Genomic DNA, 22,987 nt, shown 5'->3' on the forward strand with positions numbered 1-22,987 from the left:
TACTCTCCTGAAGAAGGTTCCACTTATGTGTGGACCTGGAAACACGTTATTTGCCAGTTCTGTTAAGAGAGTCCTAGGGTCTTCTAGTCACCTACAAGGACATGTTGGGGCTGCCCTTGTAAGGGGGAGAGCAATATTCGTGGGCGAAGGGATATTGCGGCTATAGGTATTTTAGGTGCAGTGCTGTCACTCTACTACTGGCCTGACATCCTGGTCTGCATTCCATTGCCCTATGTTGTCCCCGCCCTGTCCAGACTGGTAAGATTTACCAGGTTTTGTGTACTTTTTGTCCAAATATGATATGAAGGTCATTATATTGGTAGCTGCCTTTTCTCTTTTTATCAATTGTACTAATCAAATGTTATATTTTATATACGTTTCACCCCTTCTTTCTTATACATCAGTGTTTCTCACATATGATTTGTGTGTATTTGTATGTGTTGGCTATATATTCAGTGTGTATAGAGTATACATGGTGCAGTGTTTAGATATGCGTGTTATGCATATGTGGTGTATGTGTGCTTATGTCTGTGGAGTGTATGTAATATATATGTGTATGGGATGGGGCATCAGCAAGGATTTAGGTACATAGGGGGCCCTGATTCTAAGTTGATTGGATTTTGCCTGTGCTCAAGCTTCTGCTGCTGTGTCCGGCTGACACTCTCCTCCCTGTCTCAGTATACACTCACTCACTGAGCCATAATAACTGAGCTCATGTCTGAGGGGTGGTCCCTTCTTTTATACACTTAATATTAGGTACTAACTCTCAACCAATCAGGATTAAAGTGATATCAACTATTTGCATAACAAACATGGATAATGACATAGGGACAGTGTTAGCACACAGCATGATTCTGAACGAAACCTCAAATTAGTGCTTTAACGCTTTCACTCGTGTGGAGGGGCCCAAAGGTCTACAGAGGCTGAACGAATGTTTGAAAAATAAAAATTTTGACAATAGTAATTTTATTAAGGAAAACTGTAGGAATGGTGATTAATTGTTACACAGGCAGTGACCGGTCTACATCGCAGGATGGATAAATCACAAGACAAATTCTCTTCAACAATGATTTATTATTAGGTTATAAAGGAAAACAACGAAATGAATTTTATTAAAGTGGTTGTCAAATGCTAACAAAAAATAGTGAGGTTGTCAGGGGTGGGCTGCATAAAAAAAATAAACTAGTGCTTACCTTGTCCGGTTTCTCCCAGTGTTCCACGTAGCACTCTCCCTGAGCCAGGTCCCTTCATTGCAGAATTTCCTAATAATATGAACATCTATGAAATTCAGGCTAAACAATGATTTAGGTAAAGTGTTTCTGTAACCTGTGTCCTTTACTCTTCACCTCAGGATTTACCAGGATATTGTAACATTTCGGTATAAACATGCAGCACAATATTCCTCCCCCTGAGGACAATATGGCAAATATCTCTACGATGACCATGTATTTCCCTCTGCTGCTCAGATAGGCCGGGATGGCACAGATCCAGACACTGCAGAACAGCAGCATGCTGAAGGTGATGTACTTGGCCTCATTATAGATATCAGGTAATGTCCTCACCATGAAAGCCAGAACAAAGCTCACAGCCGCCAGAAACCCCAAATAACCCAACATGAGGTAAAAGGACAGGACAGAACCTTCATTACACTGGATGATGGTCTTCCCAGGATAATCCCGGTTATACTCCTGATATGGAGGAGACACTGACAACCAGATAACTGCATTCACAACCTGAATAGATGAACAGCCCAACACTACTGAGTAAGGAAGCTTCACCCCCACACACTTTCTCCATGGGCTGTCAGGTCTGGTGGCCTTGAAGGCGATGCAGACTATGATGGTCTTGGCCAGGACAGAAGACACAACGACTGTGAAGAAGATCCCAAAGAAGGTTTGTCGCAGCATGCAGGTCATATCCACTGGACGACCGATGAATAGAAACACACACAGTAAGCTGAACATGAGAGAGCTCAGGAGGATGAAGCTGAGGGTCCGGTTATTGGCTCGGACAATGGGAGATTTCCAGAATATAGTGAATATTCCCATCATAAATACAGATATAAGAGAAAGTAACATGGAGAAGATGGAGAAGACTAAAGCCAGAACATCAGTCTCATATGACAAATACTCCTGCTCTCTGACATAACATTTGTTTCTTCTCTCATTTGGCCATTCATCTTCAGGACATCTCCGGCAGTTCTGGCTGTCTATGAATGAAATGTTTGTGAAGTTTAGGAAACTGCAGGTAACATTTTTGAAAAACTTTGTCAGGGACTCAGGTCTAGAAATTAATAACCTTATACAGAACAATGCAGATGTGCAGTTCTAGTCAAATGTGAACTGACGTTTATCCATTGCTTTCCTCTCAGTTTTACCTCAGTTTGTGATCAGAAGTTAATGATGGCTACATCTGTACAGGATTTTCTAGGCTACCAGGCCGAATGCAATCATATGTTGTCTTAGATACTCTGTGTATTAATATTTGAAGAAATCTATCATTTCAAAAGTTATGCTACAGTGAGTAAATTTCTAAGCAAAAAAAATTAAACTGTTTACAAGTAAAGAAAATTATGACAAATAGTAGGGATACTGAAGGGAAAACTTTGGCCAAAATCATGTAGGCTTTGGCTAATGGTTTCTACATGAGACTAACTGAGATGCTGCCCCACATCAGGAACAGTGGTAGTGGATCCTCTGGACCACCGTGGATGATGACATAAGTCAACATCTGGGACCAGAGTTTAAGCGGCACCTGGTTTTCACCAGAGCCCCCTGCAAAGCGGGTTGGACTAGTAGTACCACGGGCGCGACTTTGTCCATGGTGGCGGCCAGGGTGAAGTACAGAATCGTAAGGCAAGCTCTTGGTCAGGGACAGGCAGGAGATCAAGACAGACAGCACTGTATCAGAGTAAAGGGCATAGCGGAAGGTCAGGACAGGCAGCACGGGATCGGAGTCAGGAAAGGAATCAAGGTCATAAAGGGAAATCACTATAAACTCAGAGGACATAGGACCATTTTGCTAATGGTTTCTACATAAGACTAATTGAGATGTTTCACAAATGCTGCCCCACTGTCAGGATCAGTGGTAGTGGCAAGTTCGTAGTCGGGGACAGGCAGGAGGTCGAGACAGACAGCATGGAATCAGAGTCAGGGACGTAGCGGAATATAGCAGAAATCACTATAAACGCAAAGCTCATAGGAAATACTTTCTCAATGGCAACGAGGTACAAAGATCTGGCAGGGAAGAAAGGAAGGGTCTGAGAATTTATCAGAAATTGGCAGCTGGCCAGCGCCAATTACCGACGTGCTAGGCCTTTAAATCCCTGGAAGCTGGCACACCGGAATGCCAGAGCTGTCGTGGAAATGTGGAGAGGTAATCACAGTGGCGGGATACGGGGGCCCATATAGAGCACAGGTGCACCTGCGACTCAGCTTGTGTGGCGCAGGATCACTTGTGACAGTACCTGACCCTCTTTGGCCTCCCCCTCTTCTTGGACTAGAGGAATTTCTGCAGAAGGCCATGTTCCAAGATGTTACCCTCTGGCTCCCAGGACCTCTCCTCTGGACCAAACCCCTTCCAGTCAACAAGGAAAAACTGCTTCCCTCTAACTGTCTTCATATCTAGGACCTCCTTTACCTCGAAGACATTGATGGAATCAGCCTCGGGGGCAGGAGGAACTCCGTGCCGAGAGAAGCGGTTCAGGATGACTTGCTTCAAGAGAGGATGTGGAATGAGTTTGTGATGCACTTCAGTACTTTAAATGGACCAAGGAATCGAGGACCAGGTTGATAGCTGGGAATCTTCAAACAAACGAACCTAGAAGACAGCCATACTTTGTCACCTGGGGAGAAGACTGGAGGAGACTTGCGCTTCTTGTCCGCCTGGGTTTTGGTGTGGGCAGATGCCCGGAGTAAAGTCTGATGCATTTGTTCCCAGATGGATCTGAGATCTTTGACCAATTCCTCCAGGGCAGGAGCAATAGAGCTCTCAGCAAGAGGGAGAGGAGGATGAGGATGTAGTCCATACACAATAAAAAAATGGAGCAGAGCCGGAAGATTCAAAAGTCCAGAGAATTGTAAGAGAATTGCGCCCATGGCAGCAGGATGGACCAGTCATCCTGAGACAAAATGTCGGAGATAGCAGCCCAGGGTCTCATCAACCCTTTCAACTTGTCCGTTGGACTGCGGATGGTATGCAGATGAGAAGTCCAGCTTCACTTGTATTTGACTGCACAGGGGTCACCAGAACTGGGAAACAAACTGGACCCCACAGTCTGAGACGGTATTGCCCGAGGAAGATTGAAGATCGGTGTTAAAGTCCATTGCCACGTGAGTCCATGGGCAGCTGGGTATCAGTAAGGGCAGAAGAACACCAAGAGGTTTAAGACTTATTGGCTTTTTTCGGTCACAGGAAGTGCAGGAGCCCATAAAATCCTGTACATCCTTGACCAGATCTGGCCACCTGTAGAACCGGGAAATGAGGGCGACACAGCGTTGCACCCAAGGGTGCCCAGCGTCACGAGAGCAATGTCCCCAAGTCAGTATCCTTTTCCAAAGGGCAGGTTGTACATACGTCTTGCCAGGATGAAATTGCCAAAGGTCCATGGGAGCAGCAAGAACCAGCTGTTTAGGAGGCACTACATGTCTGGGAGCAGGATCTTCTCTAACAACATCCGAGGCATGAGAGAGAGCATCGGCCTTAAAATTCTTCTCTGCAGGACAGAAATGTATCAGAAAGCTGAAAGAAGAGAGACCAACGAGATGCTGGGCAGTCTGGAGGTACATGCGGTTTTTGTGATCAGTATAGATACTGAATGGATGACGAGCTCCCTTCAGAAGATAACGCCACTCTTCCAAAGCAAGTTTGAAAGCCAGAAGCTCCCGATCACCAATAGAGTAGTTGCTTTCTGTGGCAAAAGGTCTTGGATAGAAATGAGCAAGCACTAAAATGCTCGAGTGCTCGTTACTGGGGTCTAACTTTTCCCGATGCTCGAGTGCTCGTATCGAATAACGAACCCCATTAAAGTCAATGGGAGACTCGAGCATTTTTCACTGAAAGAACACATTGAAAGAACACTAAAGAAGAACACATTGCGGATGTTTGCAGATGTTTTCACTGAAAGAACACATTGAAAGAACACAGTGAAGAACACATTGCAGATGTTCCGTACATCTGGTAACTTATCTGAAGACAAGCGTGCCGAACGGTGTTCTTCACAATAGTATGTGAAGAACAATATGTGTGAAGAACACATTGCAGATGTTTCACTTAAATGATCATGTGTTCACTGTTTTCATTGTATATTCACTGTTCTTCACTGTGTTTCGTTAACTAAATGCTTGATCTTGAGCCGGCGAGATACTCATCCGAGCAACGAGCCATTTTGAGTACCCTAATACTCGAACGAGCATCATGCTTGGACTAGAATACTCGTTCATCTCTAGTCTTGGAGAAAAACCCACAGGTGAGAATTCGGCCTTCGGGCCCCTTCTGGGTGAGAACGGATGAGGCATCAATCTCTAGCAGGAATGGTTTCTCAGTATCAGGCCGGGTGAGAACGGGAGCAGATGAAAAGGCTTACTGAAAGCTTCTTCAGCCTTCCGAGGCCAGAGCTTAGGATTGGCATTTTTCTTAGTCAGTGCTACAATGGGAGATACCAGGGAGGAGAAAGATGGAATAAACTGCCGATAGTAATTGGCGAAGCCAAGGAATCTCTGTATAGCTCGAAGTACCATTGGACGCGACCACTGAAGTACAGCAGACAACTTTGCAGGATCCATCTGCAGTTCCTTGTCTGAGATAATATATCCTAGGAATGGGAGACTCTTCTCGTATAGGCGATTGGCCTTTAGGCTCCTGAGAACTTGCCGTACATGGGCCCCATGGGACTCAAGACACAGGTATAAAGTAAGTCTCTGAATATGTTATTGACAAACTCCTGGAACACCGCTGATGCATTACAGAGTTCAAAGGGCATAACAAGGTATTCAAAGTGCCCATCTCGGGTATAGAAGGCGGTTTTCCATTCATAACCTTCATATTTGCAGATGAGGTTATATGCCCCTCGTTGGTCTAACTTGGTGATAACCTTGGCACCACGTAGACAATCAAACAGTTCCGTGATCAGGGGTAGGGGGTAGCAGTTTTATTTACTGGGACCTAATTCAGACTGCGGTAATGCAAGGATGAAGAGAACCCTCCTTAGTGATGAGGAAGAATTCCGCTTCGGAAGGGGATGAAGACTTGCATATGAAGCCCTTCTGCAGGTTCACATGGCCGCAGTTTCAGGAACAGATAGGGGATATACTCGACCCCGTGGAGTAGTTGAACCCTGCATCAAGTCTATTGGTCAGGCATATGGTTGTGTGATGGCAGAGTCTCTACTTGCTTCTCAGAAAAGAAAATTCCTTGTAAGAAGCTGTGTCCGGGATGGACACAGGATGAGGAACCACCATACAATGAGACTGGCACGCTGATCCCCAACAAAGAATCTCCCCAGTCTTCCAGTTAAGCATGGGTGCGTGGAGCTGCAACCACGGAAGACCCAACAGAATAGAAGACGTGGATCGGGGTAGCACAGGAAAATGATGCTGGGAGACCAGGGCAGCATCCACAAAGTTTCCTGCAGAGCCGGAGTCCAAGAAGGCAGAAATCTGGATCTGGCTACCTCTGCCAGAGCTGAGCAGAACGGGAATGTTCAGGCATGGAGAAGCTTTACTTTAACCTAGGGACGCTTCCCCCAAGTACATGCGTTTCCCGGACGCTGAGGACGAACGGGACAAGTCTCAAGAAAGTGCGCCAGGCTGGCACAATAATGGCAGAGGTTCTCCTGTCTTTGTCCATTACACTCTATCAGACAAGCTCTATCCACCTGCATCGGCTCCTCTGCAGCAGACACGGAAGACAGGTGAAGTGGTCTTTGGAAGACTGGAGCCAAGAGGGCAGATGTCGGGTCCTGACTTGCAGTTGTTCCAGACGTTGCTCCTCAGAGCGCTCATTAAAACCGAATGTCAATCTGTGTGGTCAGAGAGATGAGATCACTCAGCTTAGACGGCAAACAGTGCGTCTTTGATCTGACCAGACAGTCCATTTTTAACCCCTTCCCGACGTGCTCCGTAATAGTACGGCTTGCGTCGGGTCCCAGTGCATGGAGAGGGCTCACAGGCAAAGGTGGAATATCCCCATATACTGCAATACTGAAGTATGGCAGTATATTGTACGTTCAATCGCACAACCTAGGGTTAAAGTACCCTAGGGGGTATGAAAAATAGCGAAAGTAAAAAATAAAAAAAGTTGTAAAAAAGTTATAATAAAAAACCCTAAAAATTCAAATCACCCCCTTTTCCCTAGAACTGATAAAATATAATAAAAATATCATGAATACAGATAAAAAGTAAAAATCATAAACACATTAGGTATCCCCACTTCCGAAAATGCCCGATCTATCAAAATATAATAATGGTTTTTCACTGGGTTTAACCCAGTAACGGAAAATAATCGAAAATGGCACTTTTTTGCCATTTCAAAAAATATAAAAATAAATCAATAAAAATTGATCAAAAAAGATTGTACAGTCATAAAAATGGTAGCATTGAAAACATAATCAAAACTTACTCAAAATGACACCACCCACAGCTCCGTACACCGATGTATGAAAAAGTTATTAGCGCCAGAAGATGACAAAATTAAAAAAAAATTGTACAGGAGGTTTTCATTTTTGTAAATGTAAGAAAACATTATAAAACCTATACAAATTTAGTATCCCCATGATCGTAAAGACCGAACAAATAAAATACACTTGTCATTTGGGGCGCACAATGAAAGCCGAAAACGACTCAAATGCGTTTTTTTTTTACCATTTTGACTGAATTTGGAATTGTTTTCCACTTCCCAGTACACGACATGGAATATTGAATACCATTACTATGAAGTGCAATTTGTTACGCAGAAAACAAGCCATCAAAGAGCTCTTTGTGTGTAAAAATAAAAAAATTATGGATATTTGAAGGGGGGGAGTGAAAAATGGAAATTAAAAAACATAAAAAGGGCCAGGTCACTAAGGGGTTAAAAGAAGCAAGCAAGGCCACCTCATTCCAATCCAGCTAAGAGGCTGAAGTACAGAACTGGACCGTGTAGTTCCCTTGATGCAGGTTAAGCAGTGAGGTCTCAGCAGAAGAAGCCCGGGTTCCTCAAAGATGGACCGGAATTCAGCGAGGAATGCGGCGAGAGTAGCCGTGACCGGATCGTTCCTGTCCCAGAGGGGAGTAGCCTAATCCAGGGATTTCCCGGAAAGAAGACTGATCACAAACGCCACCTTAGCTGGTTCTGTGACCAACTGTGAAGGCATCAGTTCTTAACTAAAAACAAGCCCTTAACTAGATTTGTTAGCCGAAAAATAAAAAAGTTATGCATATGAAAAGACGGTGATGCTAAAATAAACAACATTTTTGCCAAATTATTTTTATTCAGTAAAATTTGAGAAAAAATAAAAACATCTATATAACTGAGGTATTTTTGTAATCGTGGTGACCCATTCAATAAAAATAATATATTATTTTTGTGGTATGGTGAATGGCCAAAAATAATGGGGGTCATTTTCTAAGGGCCGGAATCGCTTTTTTTCGTCGGGTTTCCCGAAAATTACCGATTTGCGCCAAATTGCCCCAGGTTTTTGGCGCGCTCGATCGGATTTTGGCACATCGGCGCCGGCATGCACGCGACGGAAATCGGAGCGTGGCCGTCCGAAAACGCAATGTATTCGGAAAAACTGCGTAATTAAAAAAAAATGTGTGGCTTGACACGCGCTCACCCAGGATAGCTTGGTGAACTCCAGTGAACGGACTTCAGCACAGCAGCGACACTTGGAGGACATCGGGGGCACTACCTAGTGAATCGCCGGAAGACCCGAATCAGCGTCGGAGAACCCGCCAATGGATCGCGAATGGACCAGGTAAATCTGCCCCAATGTTTTAATAATATTAGGCCTCTCACTGCCAATTAAAAGTTGAGCCGGTCCATCTAAATACAGGTTTTGGAGATTTTCCAAAAAAAGTGAAAAATGGAATCCAAATTCTGAGCCTCATAGCATAAAATACGTGGAACGTTAAAAATCCATGCCAACATAAAGCAGACATTTGGGAAATGTAAGTTATGAAGTATTAGGTGCTCTGACTATCTGCTTCAGAATGTAGAACTTTAGAATTTAGAACTTTTAAAATAAAAAAATTTTTCAAAATGTTTGCCAGATTTCCGTTTTTTTTAATAACAAAACACAAAAGATATCATCCAAATGTTTAAACTAATATGATGTACAATGGGGCACAAGAAAACAGTCCCCAAATCCCCTGGATATCTTATAGCGTTCCAGGGCTATGAGCACTTATAGAGACACAGGGAAGATCTAAAAAATGGGGTCATGTCTTGGAAACCAAAATAGGCTGAGTAATGAAGGGGTTAAAGGGATATTCCAATTTCAGAAAATTAATGTTATTGTTTGTATTATGAAAGTTATACAATTTTCAAATATACTTTCTGTATCGATTCTTCATGGTTTTCTAGATTTCTGCTTGCTGTCATTCTATTGAAAGCTTCGTAGTTTACTGCCAGTGCACAGAAATCTGACCAGGTCACACAGGTGCACAGCTCGTTAGTATCATAGAGAGTAATCAGAGCTGTGTGTTATAACGAGCCATGCACCTGTGTGACCTGGTCAGATTTCTGTCCGCTGGAAGTAAACATAGACGTTTTTTGGAAGAAGTACAGCAAGCAGAGATCTAGAAAACCCTTAGGAATTGATACAGAAAAAATTTTGGAAAACTGTATAAATTTTCATAATACAAACAAAAATATTAATTTGCTCACAAGGGAATACCCCTTTAAATATGTGAAGGGAGTATGGAACAGTGATTAAAGGGGAGTGTATGAAGGACATGGGGTCATGACTAGAGATGAGCGAGCACTAAAATGCTCGAGTGCTCGTTATTCGAGACGAACTTTTCCAGATGCTCGAGTGCTCGTCTCGAATAACGAGCCCCATTGAAGTCAATGGGAGACTCGAGCATTTTTCAAAGGGACCATGGTTCGGGAATAAAATGTGTTAATTAATTGAAAAAGAATGTCTTCTGATAAGTTAGCAGATGTATGCAAACATCTGCAATCTATTCTTCACTGTTCCGCGCGTATATTATCTCCCGACAAGTTAACAGATGTGAAGAACAGTGAGGAATAGAATAAAAACAGTGAACACAAGATCATTTAAGTGAAAAACACAGTGAAGAATAGATTACAGATGTTCTGCACATCTGCTTACTTGTCGGGAGATACGCTGTCCCGTGCCCCGCTGCTCTCCGTGCCCCGCTGCTCTCCGTGCCCCGCTGCTCTCCGTGCCCCGCTGCTCTCCGTGCCCATGTCTCCGTGCCCCATGTCTCCGTGCCCCATGTCTCCGTGCTGCCGCTGCCCCATGTCTCTGTGCTGCCGCTGCCCGATGTCTCCGTGCTGCTCCCCGGTGTCTCTGTGCTGCTCCCCGGTGTCTCTGTGCTGCTCCTCGTTGTCTCTGTCCTGCTCACCGTGTTCTGCAATGTATTCTTCACACATATATATTGTTCTTCACATGCTATTTTGTTCGCACCGTTCCGCGCGTATCTTCCGGCAAGTAAGCAGATGTGCCGAACATCTGTAATCTATTCTTCACTGTGTTCTTCACTGTGTTTTTCACTTAAATGATCCTGTGTTCACTGTGTTCACTGTTTTTATTCTATTCTTCATTGTTCTTCACTGTGTTTTTTTAATTAAATGCTCGATCTCGAGCAGGGGAAATACTCGTCCGAGCAACGAGCCGTCTCGAGTACCTTAATACTCGAACGAGCATCAAGCTCGGACGAGCATGTTCGCTCATCTCTAGTCATGACTTTTATTGGTTTTCAAAAAAGTGCCTAATATTGTACATATGGAGAGAGAAAATCATTGATAAAAAAATTATACCTGAATGATTAGTAAATTCTCCTTCGGCACATGGGATACAGTCGTAGCAGCAGATGTGATATCCTTCTCTCAGGACTTTTCGGGTTCCCGGCAGACAGGATTCACTACATCGGCCATTAGGGATCTAAATATATAAGATACAAAATTTAACTTTCCTGTTTCCACTTAAAAAACCTAAACGCAAAACATGTTTTGCATATTTGTGGATGGAATCAAATTCCTTAGTACCAGTAGTTACAGGGAAGCCCCAGTACCAGTAGTTACAGGGAAGCCCCAGTACCAGTAGTTACAGGGAAGCCCCAGTACCAGTAGTTACAGGTAAGCCCCAGTACCAGTAGTTACAGGGATGCTCCAGTAGCCAGTAGTTACAGGGATGCTCCAGTAGCCAGTAGTTACAGGGATGCCCCACTACCAGTAGTTACAGGGATTCCCCAGAACCAGTAGTTACAGGGATGCCCCAGTAGCCACTAGTTACAGGAATGCTCCAGTAGCCACTAGTTACAGGGATGCTCCAGTAGCCAGTAGGTACAGAGATTCCCCAGTAGCAGGTAGTTACAGGGATGCCCCAGTACCAGAAGTTACAGTGATGCCCCAGTAGCCAGTAGTTACAGTGATGCCCCAGAAGCCACTAATTACAGGGGTGCTCCAGTATCCAGTAGTTACAGAGATACCCCCTGTACCAGTAGTTACAGGGATACCCCCAGTACCAGTAGTTACAGGGATGCCCCGGTAGCCAGTAGTTACAGAGATGCCCCAGTAGCCAGTAGTTACAGGGATGCTCCAGTAGCCAGTTGTTACAGAGATACCCCATGTACCAGTAGTGACAGGGATTCGCCCAGTACCAGTAGTTACAGGGATGCCCCAGTACCAGAAGTTACTGGGATGCACCAGTAGCCAGTAGTTACAGTGATGCACCAGTAGCCAGTAGTTACAGGGATGCTCCAGTAGCCATTAGTTACAGAGATACCCCGTGTACCAGTAGTTACAGGGATGCCCCAGTACCAGTAGTTACAGGGATGCCCCAGTAGCCAGTAGTTACAGGGATGCCCCAGTCGCCAGTAGTTACAGGGATGCCCCAGTAGCCACTAGTTACAGGGATGCTCCAGTAGCCAGTAATTACAGGGATGCTCCAGTAGCCAGTAGTTACAGAGATACCCCAGTAGGAGGTAGTTACAGGGATGCCCCAGTACCAGAAGTTACAGTGATGCCCAAGAAGCCACTAATTACAGGGACGCTCCAGTAGCCAGTAGTTACAGAGATACCACGTGTACCAGTAGTTACAGGGATACCCCCAGTACCAGTAGTTACAGGGATGCCCCGGTAGCCAGTAGTTACAGAGATGCCCCAGTAGCCAGTAAATACAGGGATTCCCCAGTAGCCAGTAGTTACAGGGAAGCTCCAGTAGCCAGTAGTTACAGGGAAGCTCCAGTAGCCAGTAGTTACAGTGATGCCCCAGTAGCAAGTAGTTACAGGGATGCTCCAGTAGCCAGTAGTTACAGAGATACCCCATGTACCTGTAGTTACAGGGATTTGCCCAGTACCAGTAGTTACAGGGATGCCCCAGTACCAGAAATTACAGGGATGCACTAGTACCAGAAGTTACAGGGATGCACCAGTAGCCAGTAGTTACAGTGATGCACCAGTAGCCAGTAGTTACAGGGATGCTCCAGTAGCCATTAGTTACAGAGATACCCCATGTACCAGTAGTTACAGGGATGCCCCAGTACCAGTAGTTACAGGGATGGCCCAGTAGCCACTAGTTACAGGGATGCCACAATAACAGTGGTTACAGGGATGCCCCAGTACCAGTAGCTACAGGGATGCCCCAGTAGCCACTAGTGACAGGGATGCTCCAGTAGCCACTAGTTACAGGGATGCTCCAGTAGCCAGGAGTTACAGAGATACCCCCAGTAGCCAGTAGTTACAGGGATGCCCCAGTAGCAGAAGTTACAGTGATGCCCAAGTAGCCAGTAGTTACAGTGATGCCTCAGTAGCCACTAATTACAGGGATGCTCCGGTAGCCAGTAGTTACAGAGATACGATGTGTGCCAGTAGTTACAGAGATGACCCGGTAGCCAGTAGTTACAGGGTAGCCCCAGTACCAGAAGTTACAAGGATGCCCCAGTAGCCACTAGTTACAGTGATGCTCCAGTAGCCACTAGTTACAGTGATGCTCCAGAAACCACTAGTTACAAAGATATCACGTGTGCCAGTAGTTACAGGGATGCCCCAGTAGCCAGTAGTTACAGGGAAGCCCCAGTACCAGAAGTTACAGGGATGCCCCAGTACCAGTAGTTACAGAGATTCCCCAGTAGACAGTAGTTACAGGGATTCCCCAGTATCCAGTAGTTACAAGGATGCCCCAGTAGCCAGTAGTTACAGGGATGCTCCAGTAGCCAGTAGTTACAGGGATTCCCCCAGTAGCCAGTAGTTACAGGGATGCTCCAGTAGCCAGTAGTTACAGGGATTCCCCCAGTACCAGTAGTTACAGGGATGCTCCAGTAGCCAGTAGTTACAGGGATGCTCCAGTAGCCAGTAGTTACAGGGATGCCCCATTAGCCAGTAGCTACAGGAATGCCTAAGTAGCCAGTAGAAACAGGGATGCCCATTAGCCAGTAGTTACAGGGATGCCCCAGTACCAGTAGTTACAGGGATGCCTCAGTCGCCAGTAGTTACATGGATGCCCCATTAGCCATTAGTTACAGTGATGCTCCAGTATCCAGTAGTTACAGGGATTCCCCAAGTACCAGTAGTTACAGGGATGCTCCAGTACTCAGTAGTTACAGGGATGCTCCAGTAGCCAGTACTTACAGGGATGCCCCATAAGCCAGTAGTTACAGGGATGCCCCTTTAGCCATTAGTTACAGGGATGCTCCTGTAGCCAGTAGGTACAGGGATGCTCCAGTAGCCAGTAGTTACAGGGATTCCCCCAGTACCAGTAGTTACAGGGATGCTTCAGTAGCCAGTAGTTACAGGGATTCCCCATTAGCCAGTAGTTACAGGGATGCTCCAGTAGCCAGTAGTTACAGGGATGCCATATTAGCCAGGAGTTACAGAGATATCACCGTAGCCAGTAGTTACAGGGATGCCCCATTAGCCAGTAGTTACAGGGATGCCCCAGTAGCCACTATTTACAGGGATGCCCACTGTAGCCAATAGTTACAGGGATGCTCCAGTAGCTAGCAGTCACAATGAAGGCCCCATTACCAATAGTTACAGGGATGCTCCAGTAGCCAGTAGTTACAGGGATGCTCCAGTAGCCAGTAGTTACAGGGATGCTCCAGTAGCCAGTAGTTCCTGGGATTTCCCATTTGCTAGTAGTTACAGGGATTCCCCTAGTACCAGTAGTTACAGGGATGCCCTATTAGCCAGTAGTTACAGTGATGCACCTGTAGCCAGTAGTTACAGGGATGCCCCAGTACCAGTAGTTACAGGGATGCTCCAGTAGCTAGCAGTCACAATTAAGGCCCCAGTACCAGTAGTTACAGGGATGCTCCAGTAGCTAGCTTTCACAATGAAGGCCCTCATAGCCACAGGGATACCTCCAGTAGCCACAGTGATGCCCACATTAGCAACAATAATACCCACAGTTGTCAGAGAGATGACTTCTTGTCCACAGGTATGCTCCAGTAGCCAGTAGTTACAGGGAGGCCCCATTAGCCAGTAGTTACAGGGATGCCCCATTAGCCAGTAGTTACAGGGAAGCCCCAGTAGCCAGTAGTTACAGGGATGCCCACTGTAGCCAATAGTTACAGGGATGCTCCAGTAGCTGGCAGTCACAATGAAGGCCCCATTACCAATAGTTACAGGGATGCTCCAGTAGCCAGTAGCTACAGGGATGCTCCAGTAGTTACAGGGATGCTCCAGTAGCCAGTAATTACAGGTATGTCCCATTAGCCAGTAGTTACAGAGATTCCCCCAGTACCAGTAGTTACAGGGATGCTCCAGTAGCTAGCAGTCACAATGAAGGCCCCAGTACCAGTAGTTACAGGGATGCTCCAGTAGCTAGCATTCACAATGAAGGCCCTCTTAGCCACAGGGATACCCCCAGTAGCCACAGTGATGCCCACTGTAGCCACAATAATACCCACAGTTGTCAGAGTGATGCCTTCTTGTCCACAGGTATGCTCCAGTAGCCAGTAGTTACAAGGATGCCCCATTACCAGTAGTTACAGGGATTCCCCAAGTACCAGTAGTTACAGGGATGCTCCAGTAGCCAGTAGTTACAGGGATGCCCCATTAGCCAGTAGTTACAGGGATGCCTCAGTAGCCAGTAGTAACAGAGATGCCCATTAGCCAGTAGTTACAGGGATGCCTCCGTAGCCAGTAGTTACATGGATGCTCCAGTAGCCAGTAATTACAGGTATGTCCCATTAGCCAGTAGTTACAGAGATTCCCCCAGTACCAGTAGTTACAGGGATTCCCCCAGTACCAGTAGTTAGGCTACATTCACACTACAGTATGGGGGACGTATATACGGCCGACGTATATGCGGCCGATATACGTCCCCCATACACTCCTATGGGCTCACGGCCCTGTACGGGAGCGGTACGGTGCAGCACACGTGCGGCACCGTACCGCTCCGTAGCCCGGGGAAAGATAGGACCTGTCCTATCTTTCCCCGTATTACGGCGCCGTGCGCCATTAGTTTCTATGGAGAGGGGCGGGGGTGAGCTGCGCTCACCTCCTCCTCCTCTCCCCGCGCTGCCGTGAGCCCGCCGTACTACGGTGCGGCGGGCTCACGGCAGTGTGAATTTAGCCTTACATGGATGCTCCAGTAGCCAGTAGTTACAGGGATGCTCCAGTAGCCAGTAGTTACAGGGATTCCCCATTAGCCAGTAGTTACAGGGATGCTCCAGTAGCCAGTAGTTACAGGGATGCCACATTAGCCAGGAGTTACAGGGATATCCCCTTAGCCAGTAGTTACAGGGATGCCCCATTAGCCAGTAGTTACAGGGATGCCCCAGTAGCCACTATTTACAGGGATGCCCACTGTAGCCAATAGTTACAGGGATGCTCCAGTAGCTAGCAGTCACAATGAAGGCCCCATTACCAATAGTTACAGGGATGCTCCAGTAGCCAGTAGTTACAGGGATGCTCCAGTAGCCAGTAGTTACAGGGATGCTCCAGTAGCCAGTAGTTCCTGGGATTTCCCATTAGCTAGTAGTTACAGGGATTCCCCTAGTACCAGTAGTTACAGGGATGCCCTATTAGCCAGTAGTTACAGTGATGCACCTGTAGCCAGTAGTTACAGGGATGCCCCAGTACCAGTAGTTACAGGGATGCTCCAGTAGCTAGCAGTCACAATTAAGGCCCCAGTACCAGTAGTTACAGGGATGCTCCAGTAGCTAGCTTTCACAATGAAGGCCCTCATAGCCACAGGGATACCCCCAGTAGCCACAGTGATGCCCACATTAGCAACAATAATACCCACAGTTGTCAGAGTGATGACTTTTTGTCCACAGGTATGCTCCAGCAGTCAGTAGTTACAGGGAGGCCCCATTAGCCAGTAGTTACAGGGAAGCCCCAGTAGCCAGTAGTTACAGGGATGCCCACTGTAGCCAATAGTTACAGGGATGCTCCAGTAGCTGGCAGTCACATTGAAGGCCCCATTACCAATAGTTACAGGGATGCTCCAGTAGCCAGTAGTTACAGGGATGCTCCAGTAGTTTCAGGGATGCTCCAGTAGCCAGTAATTACAGGTATGTCCCATTAGCCAGTAGTTACAGAGATTCCCCCAGTACCAGTAGTTACAGGGATGCTCCAGTAGCTAGCAGTAACAATGAAGGCACCAGTACTAGTAGTTACAGGGATGCTCCAGTAGCTAGCATTCACAATGAAGGCCCTCATAGCCACAGGGATACCCCCAGTAGCCACAGTGATGCCCACTGTAGCTACAATAATACCCACAGTTGTCAGAGTGATGCCTTCTTGTCCACAGGTATGGTCCAGTAGCCAGTAGTTACAAGGATGCCCCATTACCAGTAGTTACAGGGATTCCCCAAGTACCAGTAGTTACAGGGATGCTCCAGTAGCCAGTAGTTACAGGGATGCCCCAGTAGCAGTAGTTACAGAGATGCCCCAGTAGGCAGTAGTTACAGGGATTCCCCATTAGCCAGTAGTTACAGGGATGCCCCAGTATCCAGTAGTTACAGGGATGCCCCAGTACCATTAGTTACAGGGATTCCCCCAGTATCCAGTAGTTACAGGGAAGCCCCAATACCAGTAGTTACAGGGATGCCCCCAGTAGCTAGCAAACACATTTTTGAACCTTGACTTTAGCTAGAAGTTTTTGTCTCGCTTTCGGGCTCATTCCCGCCGGTAACACTTAACCTCTTCACGTTGCAGTATTTTTCCATTAATTTTTTTCTCCACATCTTCAAAAAGCTATCCCTTTTTCATTTTTTCATGTACAGAGCTGTGTGAGGGCTTTTTATCTGCATAACAAATTTTACTTCTCAGTGACGTTATTTGTTATTCCATGCCGTGTACTGGGAGGCTGGAAAATACTGAGTTTTTCCCCACTTTGAAAGATACAGCTTTTCCCTGTTCTCAGCATGCGGCCCTCTGCATGCACACACAGTGGCCGTCTCTGACTCCAGGACATCCAGACTATGTCACTCACTCTGTTGCTTCTCAAATTCTGTCTCTACTGTCAGAGACAGGGAGAAGGAGGGGGAAGGGAGCAGGACAAGTCATACTCTACTGCTACATCTCTGTCTATTCAGATGAAGTCAGAGATGCAAATAAAGCCTGGAGCTCTACACACAGTACAAAAGTAAGTAGCAGGACTGCTTAATCACTTGATGAACATTCATGGAGTGAAAGCACATGGGCAAATCATGTACAGTGTGGCCAACCCCTTTACTAGTGACTTACCAGCCCATGTTTCCATGTTACTTGCTGTGGAGTGATATGGAGCTGTTTCTCTTCTGGAAGTGATGCATCAAATCTTCCAACATATGTTCTGGATACTAATTCACCATTTTTATATTTTCTCATCACCCAATTCATTATATCTAGTGGTGTCATCCAATCTCCGTTCTCATTTAAAAAATCCCTTTTTTCCTTTATGTAGCGAGTCAGCTGTAGAGACCAAGGTAGTAATAAAGGCACTGGGTAATATCAATCCATCGATTAGTATTACAAATGCTGCAGAACATACAAAATAACTTTAACCCTTAATGAGATTTGATATAACTGCACATCCTGGAGCCATTATGAATGTATGTGAAGAGCTGAAAGGCCAAGACTTTCTATACATTGGAGGTGTTTCCCCGCTCAATAGAGACTAAGATCTCCTGACACTATATTACTACAGGGTTTATAGCCAGTGCATTCATTGTATAAAGACAAAACACATCTAGATATAATGGGGGTTATTCATTAAGTGTTTTAGACAGTTTCTGTCCCTCCTCCAACTAGTTTGACCAAAGTAGCATGGCCTATAACGAGAGGGCATGGCCCTGTGCTAAAAAGGTCCACATGCCAAAAATACAGCTGACCGGACAGAATTTTGTACTAGTTTTCTGGCATAAAATAAATCAGCTAGTATGTGGTCCAAAGTAAGACAAGACAGTCTTATAATGCACTAACTCTGAACCTTAAAGGAAACCTACCACTTGAAGAGGTAGATGTAAGATGGAAATACCGAGCACCAGTTCAGGGTGAGCTGGTGCCGGAGCTTATTTTTGCTAGTGCCCTAAACCGCTGTATCGCGGTCTAAAACACTTTTAGCCGAAGCTGCTTCAGCGCACGGTGGTACGCGCTCGGCGCACCATGCGCGCCTACATAGGAAGTGAAGGAGAGCCGCGCGCATGGTGCGCCGAAGCAGCTTCGGCTATAAATTTTAAAAAGCGATTTAAACTGCAATACAGCGGTTTAGGACACTAACAAAAATAAGCTCCGGTACCAGCTCACCCTGAGCTGGTGCTCGGTATTTCCATCTTACACCTACCACTTCAAGTGGTAGGTTTCCTTTAAGACACTTTTTGTAATGCATGTCGGTCGTGTCTTAAGAGCAGTATCTTCTCTAGATGAATAATGTTGGTCATTGCTGGTCAGGAGGACAAGGACGACCCTAGCATGGGTCCTTCTGCCCTCCTTATACCCGAGTAACCTTACAGCTAGGAAATTAATCTCAGAGCCAATACTGGAAGATGCTCACTTTCTGTTTCGTCATTGATCTTTTTTCCTGCACTTCTATTTTCCTATCTTTCTTTTGCTTTTTGAGTGTCAGTGATCTCTAGATACTCTCATAACAGAGAAAGAGAGCACAGATTGACAAAACATGGAAGATTAATCCCTGTGACAAGCACTGGTACTAGAACATTTTCTAAATATTTATGGTGGGTAGTCCAGATCCATAATGATAAACCAGGGGCACCTACTCATAGATCCAGGCACTCTGTCTATGGTTGTCTTCTTATATTTGTTATTTACTGCCTCCTTTATTCTAAAAGCAACTTTAAAAATGATTCTAATGATCTGGAAGGGCTCTAGGAGTGGTTCAGGTGGGAGGGGGAGACAGTGACATGCTGCGGCAGATCAGAAACATCTTGAGCACAGACGGCTTCTGAACCATAGTTCTTCTGGCAAATTAGCGTAATTGTAAAAGTTAATTTTAGAAGGAGGGAGTCTTTGGATAACAAATTTAAGATCACTGCATTCAAAAAAGTGTACAGGTGTGCATGGCACCGACGTGAGACGGTGTTGGACTATAGGAGGAGCGGAGAAAGTAAGCATGAGTTCTTTTTTGTTTTCTCAGCCACACTGAACATAAATATATATATATTTTATTAAACACAGACAACTCCTTTAAATTCAAACATTTAGCCAGATCCATCAACTGAGAAATTTTTAAAAAGATGTAGAAATTATCATAAATTGATATTAGTGTCATAACAACTATTGACCAAACTCAATATTTTTTTAACAGTTGATGAGTTTGGGGCAAGATTTTTTAAGCAAAGCATAAATATGATCATCCAAAATGTCTCCATTACAGCTGTTACCACCTGATCTATCATACACTCCATGATTGGTGATGAGCGGACCCGTACCACTTTGTTTGGGTTTATGCTGAACCTCGACTCCTCCCTGCAAACACCTGCGATAAGGTACTAGATTGCAAGCGTTAACTTTTTGCCACCGTCAGAAGTCTAAGGAAGATGTTAGCACCACCATTTTCCACCATGGTGATCGTTGCTTCCATGACAGTGCCATTTGTAATACCACACCCACGACCAATGCATCCAATGATCACATGTGTCACTGGTTCAGGTTCCATACAATCATTGGGTCTGCTCATCCCTACTCATCATCATTCTGGGTAATTTTATTGTGTTCTTCCGGAGTCATGTCAAATGTTTGAATACACTGAGATGGAATAGACTTAACAGATAATACTCACTCTCCTTCTATAGTCCGATATTCTCCAGGTATCGTGTTTGCCATCGTTATTGAGTAAACTTTTATGTAAAGCCTGAGCCATGATGTAGACAGCGGTATACACCTGGTAAGGAGCTGTATCATCTGAACCATTATACTTCATGGGAGTGTTCTTCTCCGCATCAGAACAGTGATGATACTGACCTCTACTGAATGCTGGAATAAGAGAATTTTTTAAAGCATTTCCCAAAAAGCAATGTGATACAGTCATCCAGATATCTTCCAGTAACACATCAGAAGGTTGGCCAGATAATAGTAAAATATGCAGAGACTCTTTAGAAGTAATATTGTATCTGGGGATAGAAAACACTAAGCTACAATTAGCCGGAACTTCTCCTCTTATGTTTTCTATAAGCTCGTGTGCGCCTGACCATGAGTTCGGAAGTACAAGGGTCTTGTTTTTCAGGATATGATCTGCATTATACAAAAACCTGATGTAATACATACTATAGGTGCCACATATAATAATAACATCAGTGGATGATGTCTGTAAAGCTTGAGGGACGTCCTTATAATTCTCCATAGATACAAGAATGCGGAATTCCACACAAATCTGATGATCTGTAAATTCTTTCAGTAACATCTGTAACTCCTGACGTCCACTGTCATCATCTGATGTGATAATCCCGACCCAATCCCACCGGAGCTTCTCTAAGAGCTTCACAATGGCTGAAATTTGTATCTTGTCATCAGGAACCGTGCGGAAGAAGTTTGGGAAAAGCCTTTTATCACTTAGCAGCGGATCTCTGGCTCCATAACTGATCTATAAGAAAGAAAACATAACAACAGTGATGTATTTATTGAATTATACTTTAGGATCAACACACAGACTAAATTCAGATTATTGTCTACCCCAGAAATTTTGGAACTCTATCTCTGTACATTTACAGGGGGAATATGTGACAAAACATAAAAAAAAAATTATTGATTTGAAATAAAATGCAAAAATGTACAATACACACTTAAAAAGTACATTGGACACATTAAAACATATTAGTGTATATAGAACCAAGCTAATTGCGCTATTCTATAAGGGGTATTAGCAGGTCTTTTTCACCACATTTATGATAATTTGATATTCTATTGCCACCTGGCAAGGAGATGATATTACATGGGATTACAGTAGCATATATATATAAATATAAAACATTCCCCCTGATGTAGGGTCTGATATCAAACATTCAAAACACTGAATGCCCGAGTGCTTGTATAATGATGCTTGGTTCACAATGAGATCCGTGGGTCTACCTAGGTCCTTATCACTACAGCAGGAGAAGGCACTGTCAGAAAATGGATCAATCATTGGATAAACGGAGCAAACAAAATGGCGTCATTGAGTCATTCATGTTTTATGGTTCTCAGACGGAACTGCCTCTCCAGGGGGAAAGGCCAACCCATTCAATCGCCATGAATTTGAAACATTTGGGGTCTCCTCCATTGAACAGCCAGGCTTGTCTGGACGGGGCTTTGTCTCTCCACCCGCTGATGTCGTCCACATGGTCAAGAATCTGTCGAAGTAGCTTCCAGTACATTTTGCCCACATAACTTAGCGGGCAAGAACAAGTAGCCAGGTACAGCACACCGGTCGTCTTACAATACACTAAGTCTTTATTTCTGTAAGTTTGGCCTGTGGTGAGACAGACAAAAGTATAAGCTCTTTTAAGGTATTCGCACGTCTTGTATGACCCGCATCTGAAAGTACCAGTGAGTTGGTATCTGTAGCTTAGGAGCCAGTCAAATCACAGGGGGGACTAGTGGCTGTGGACAAAATGGTCTCTGAGGTATTTTACCTCGTCTGCAGTGAATGATGGTCCATCACTTATGTTGATATTAATGTCTGTGTCTTTCTGAAGGACATACCAAAATGTAATTACTATCTGCATAACTTCTACATGGTGATCATCAAATTTTCCAATCAGCCAGACTAAACCATCCCCTACCATTTTTGTCTTGGGGGTCAAAAGGGATTGTCTATTGGTCACGGCTGTGTTCACATATGCATCAAGCATTACATGTTTCGGTATCCCCTGTCTACAAATCTGTGTTCAAGATTTCTCACCTCACTGTTAAATTCACTATCGGAAGAATAGATCTGGGGATCCGCAGAAACTATCCTTTAGATATGCCTTTTTTTTAAGGCTACTGGGTAGTTACTGTTCCACCTTAGCAATCGTTTGTGGCCATGGGCTTCCTGCAGACAGTTTTTTAAGCTAGAGTTGATCATCAATCTTTAATTCCAGATCCAGGAATTCCAGACATCTTTCTCAGGATTGCATTTGTCGGTACTAGGTGGAGACATTTCTTCAGTATATATCCATTCAGTATGGTCATCTACTGATATGAAAGTTCTTATCCTCCTTGCCTAACTGACAGTATCATGTTACCTCCTGGTGAGGCTGTCTGGCCATGCCCCCACATCCGAGGACCAATTGGAGGAGGTTGGAGTATATGGTATTTATCTGCGAGATCTGTACACTTTGTATCATGATTGGTGCAGGTTTGGGGGCTGGGCATGCAAGGGTCGCTACGAGGGTAGAGTTAACCTTTAAATGGA

General features: G+C 45.0%; 1 protein-coding gene across 1 annotated transcript; it reads right to left on the reverse strand.

Annotated features, from left to right (window-relative positions):
- Positions 1 to 1,304: 1,304 nt before the first annotated feature.
- Positions 1,305 to 21,965, reverse strand: LOC140129755 (vomeronasal type-2 receptor 26-like). Its single transcript, XM_072150765.1, has 5 exons — positions 21,828 to 21,965; positions 20,881 to 21,196; positions 20,396 to 20,589; positions 10,984 to 11,107; positions 1,305 to 2,209 (listed from the first exon to the last, which is right to left on the reverse strand). The coding sequence occupies exons 1-5, from the start codon at positions 21,963 to 21,965 to the stop codon at positions 1,305 to 1,307; spliced, it is 1,677 nt and encodes a 558-aa protein (XP_072006866.1).
- Between the last annotated feature and the right edge of the window lie 1,022 nt (positions 21,966 to 22,987).

The sequence above is a fragment of the Engystomops pustulosus genome, chromosome 1 (genome assembly GCF_040894005.1).
Source record: "Engystomops pustulosus chromosome 1, aEngPut4.maternal, whole genome shotgun sequence".
NCBI classification, from domain to species: Eukaryota; Metazoa; Chordata; class Amphibia; order Anura; family Leptodactylidae; genus Engystomops; species Engystomops pustulosus.

Excerpts from the sequence above, each read along its gene's own strand:
- LOC140129755 (XM_072150765.1), bottom strand. The coding sequence starts at position 21,965 with ATGTACTGGAAGCTACTTCGACAGATTCTTGACCATGTGGACGACATC. Across the intron at positions 21,197-21,827 it reads AATTCATGGCGATTGAATGG|ATCAGTTATGGAGCCAGAGA; the intron begins GTTGGCCTTTCC and ends TCTTTCTTATAG. Across the intron at positions 2,210-10,983 it reads AGAATTTACTAATCATTCAG|ACAGCCAGAACTGCCGGAGA; the intron begins GTATAATTTTTT and ends TTTCATTCATAG.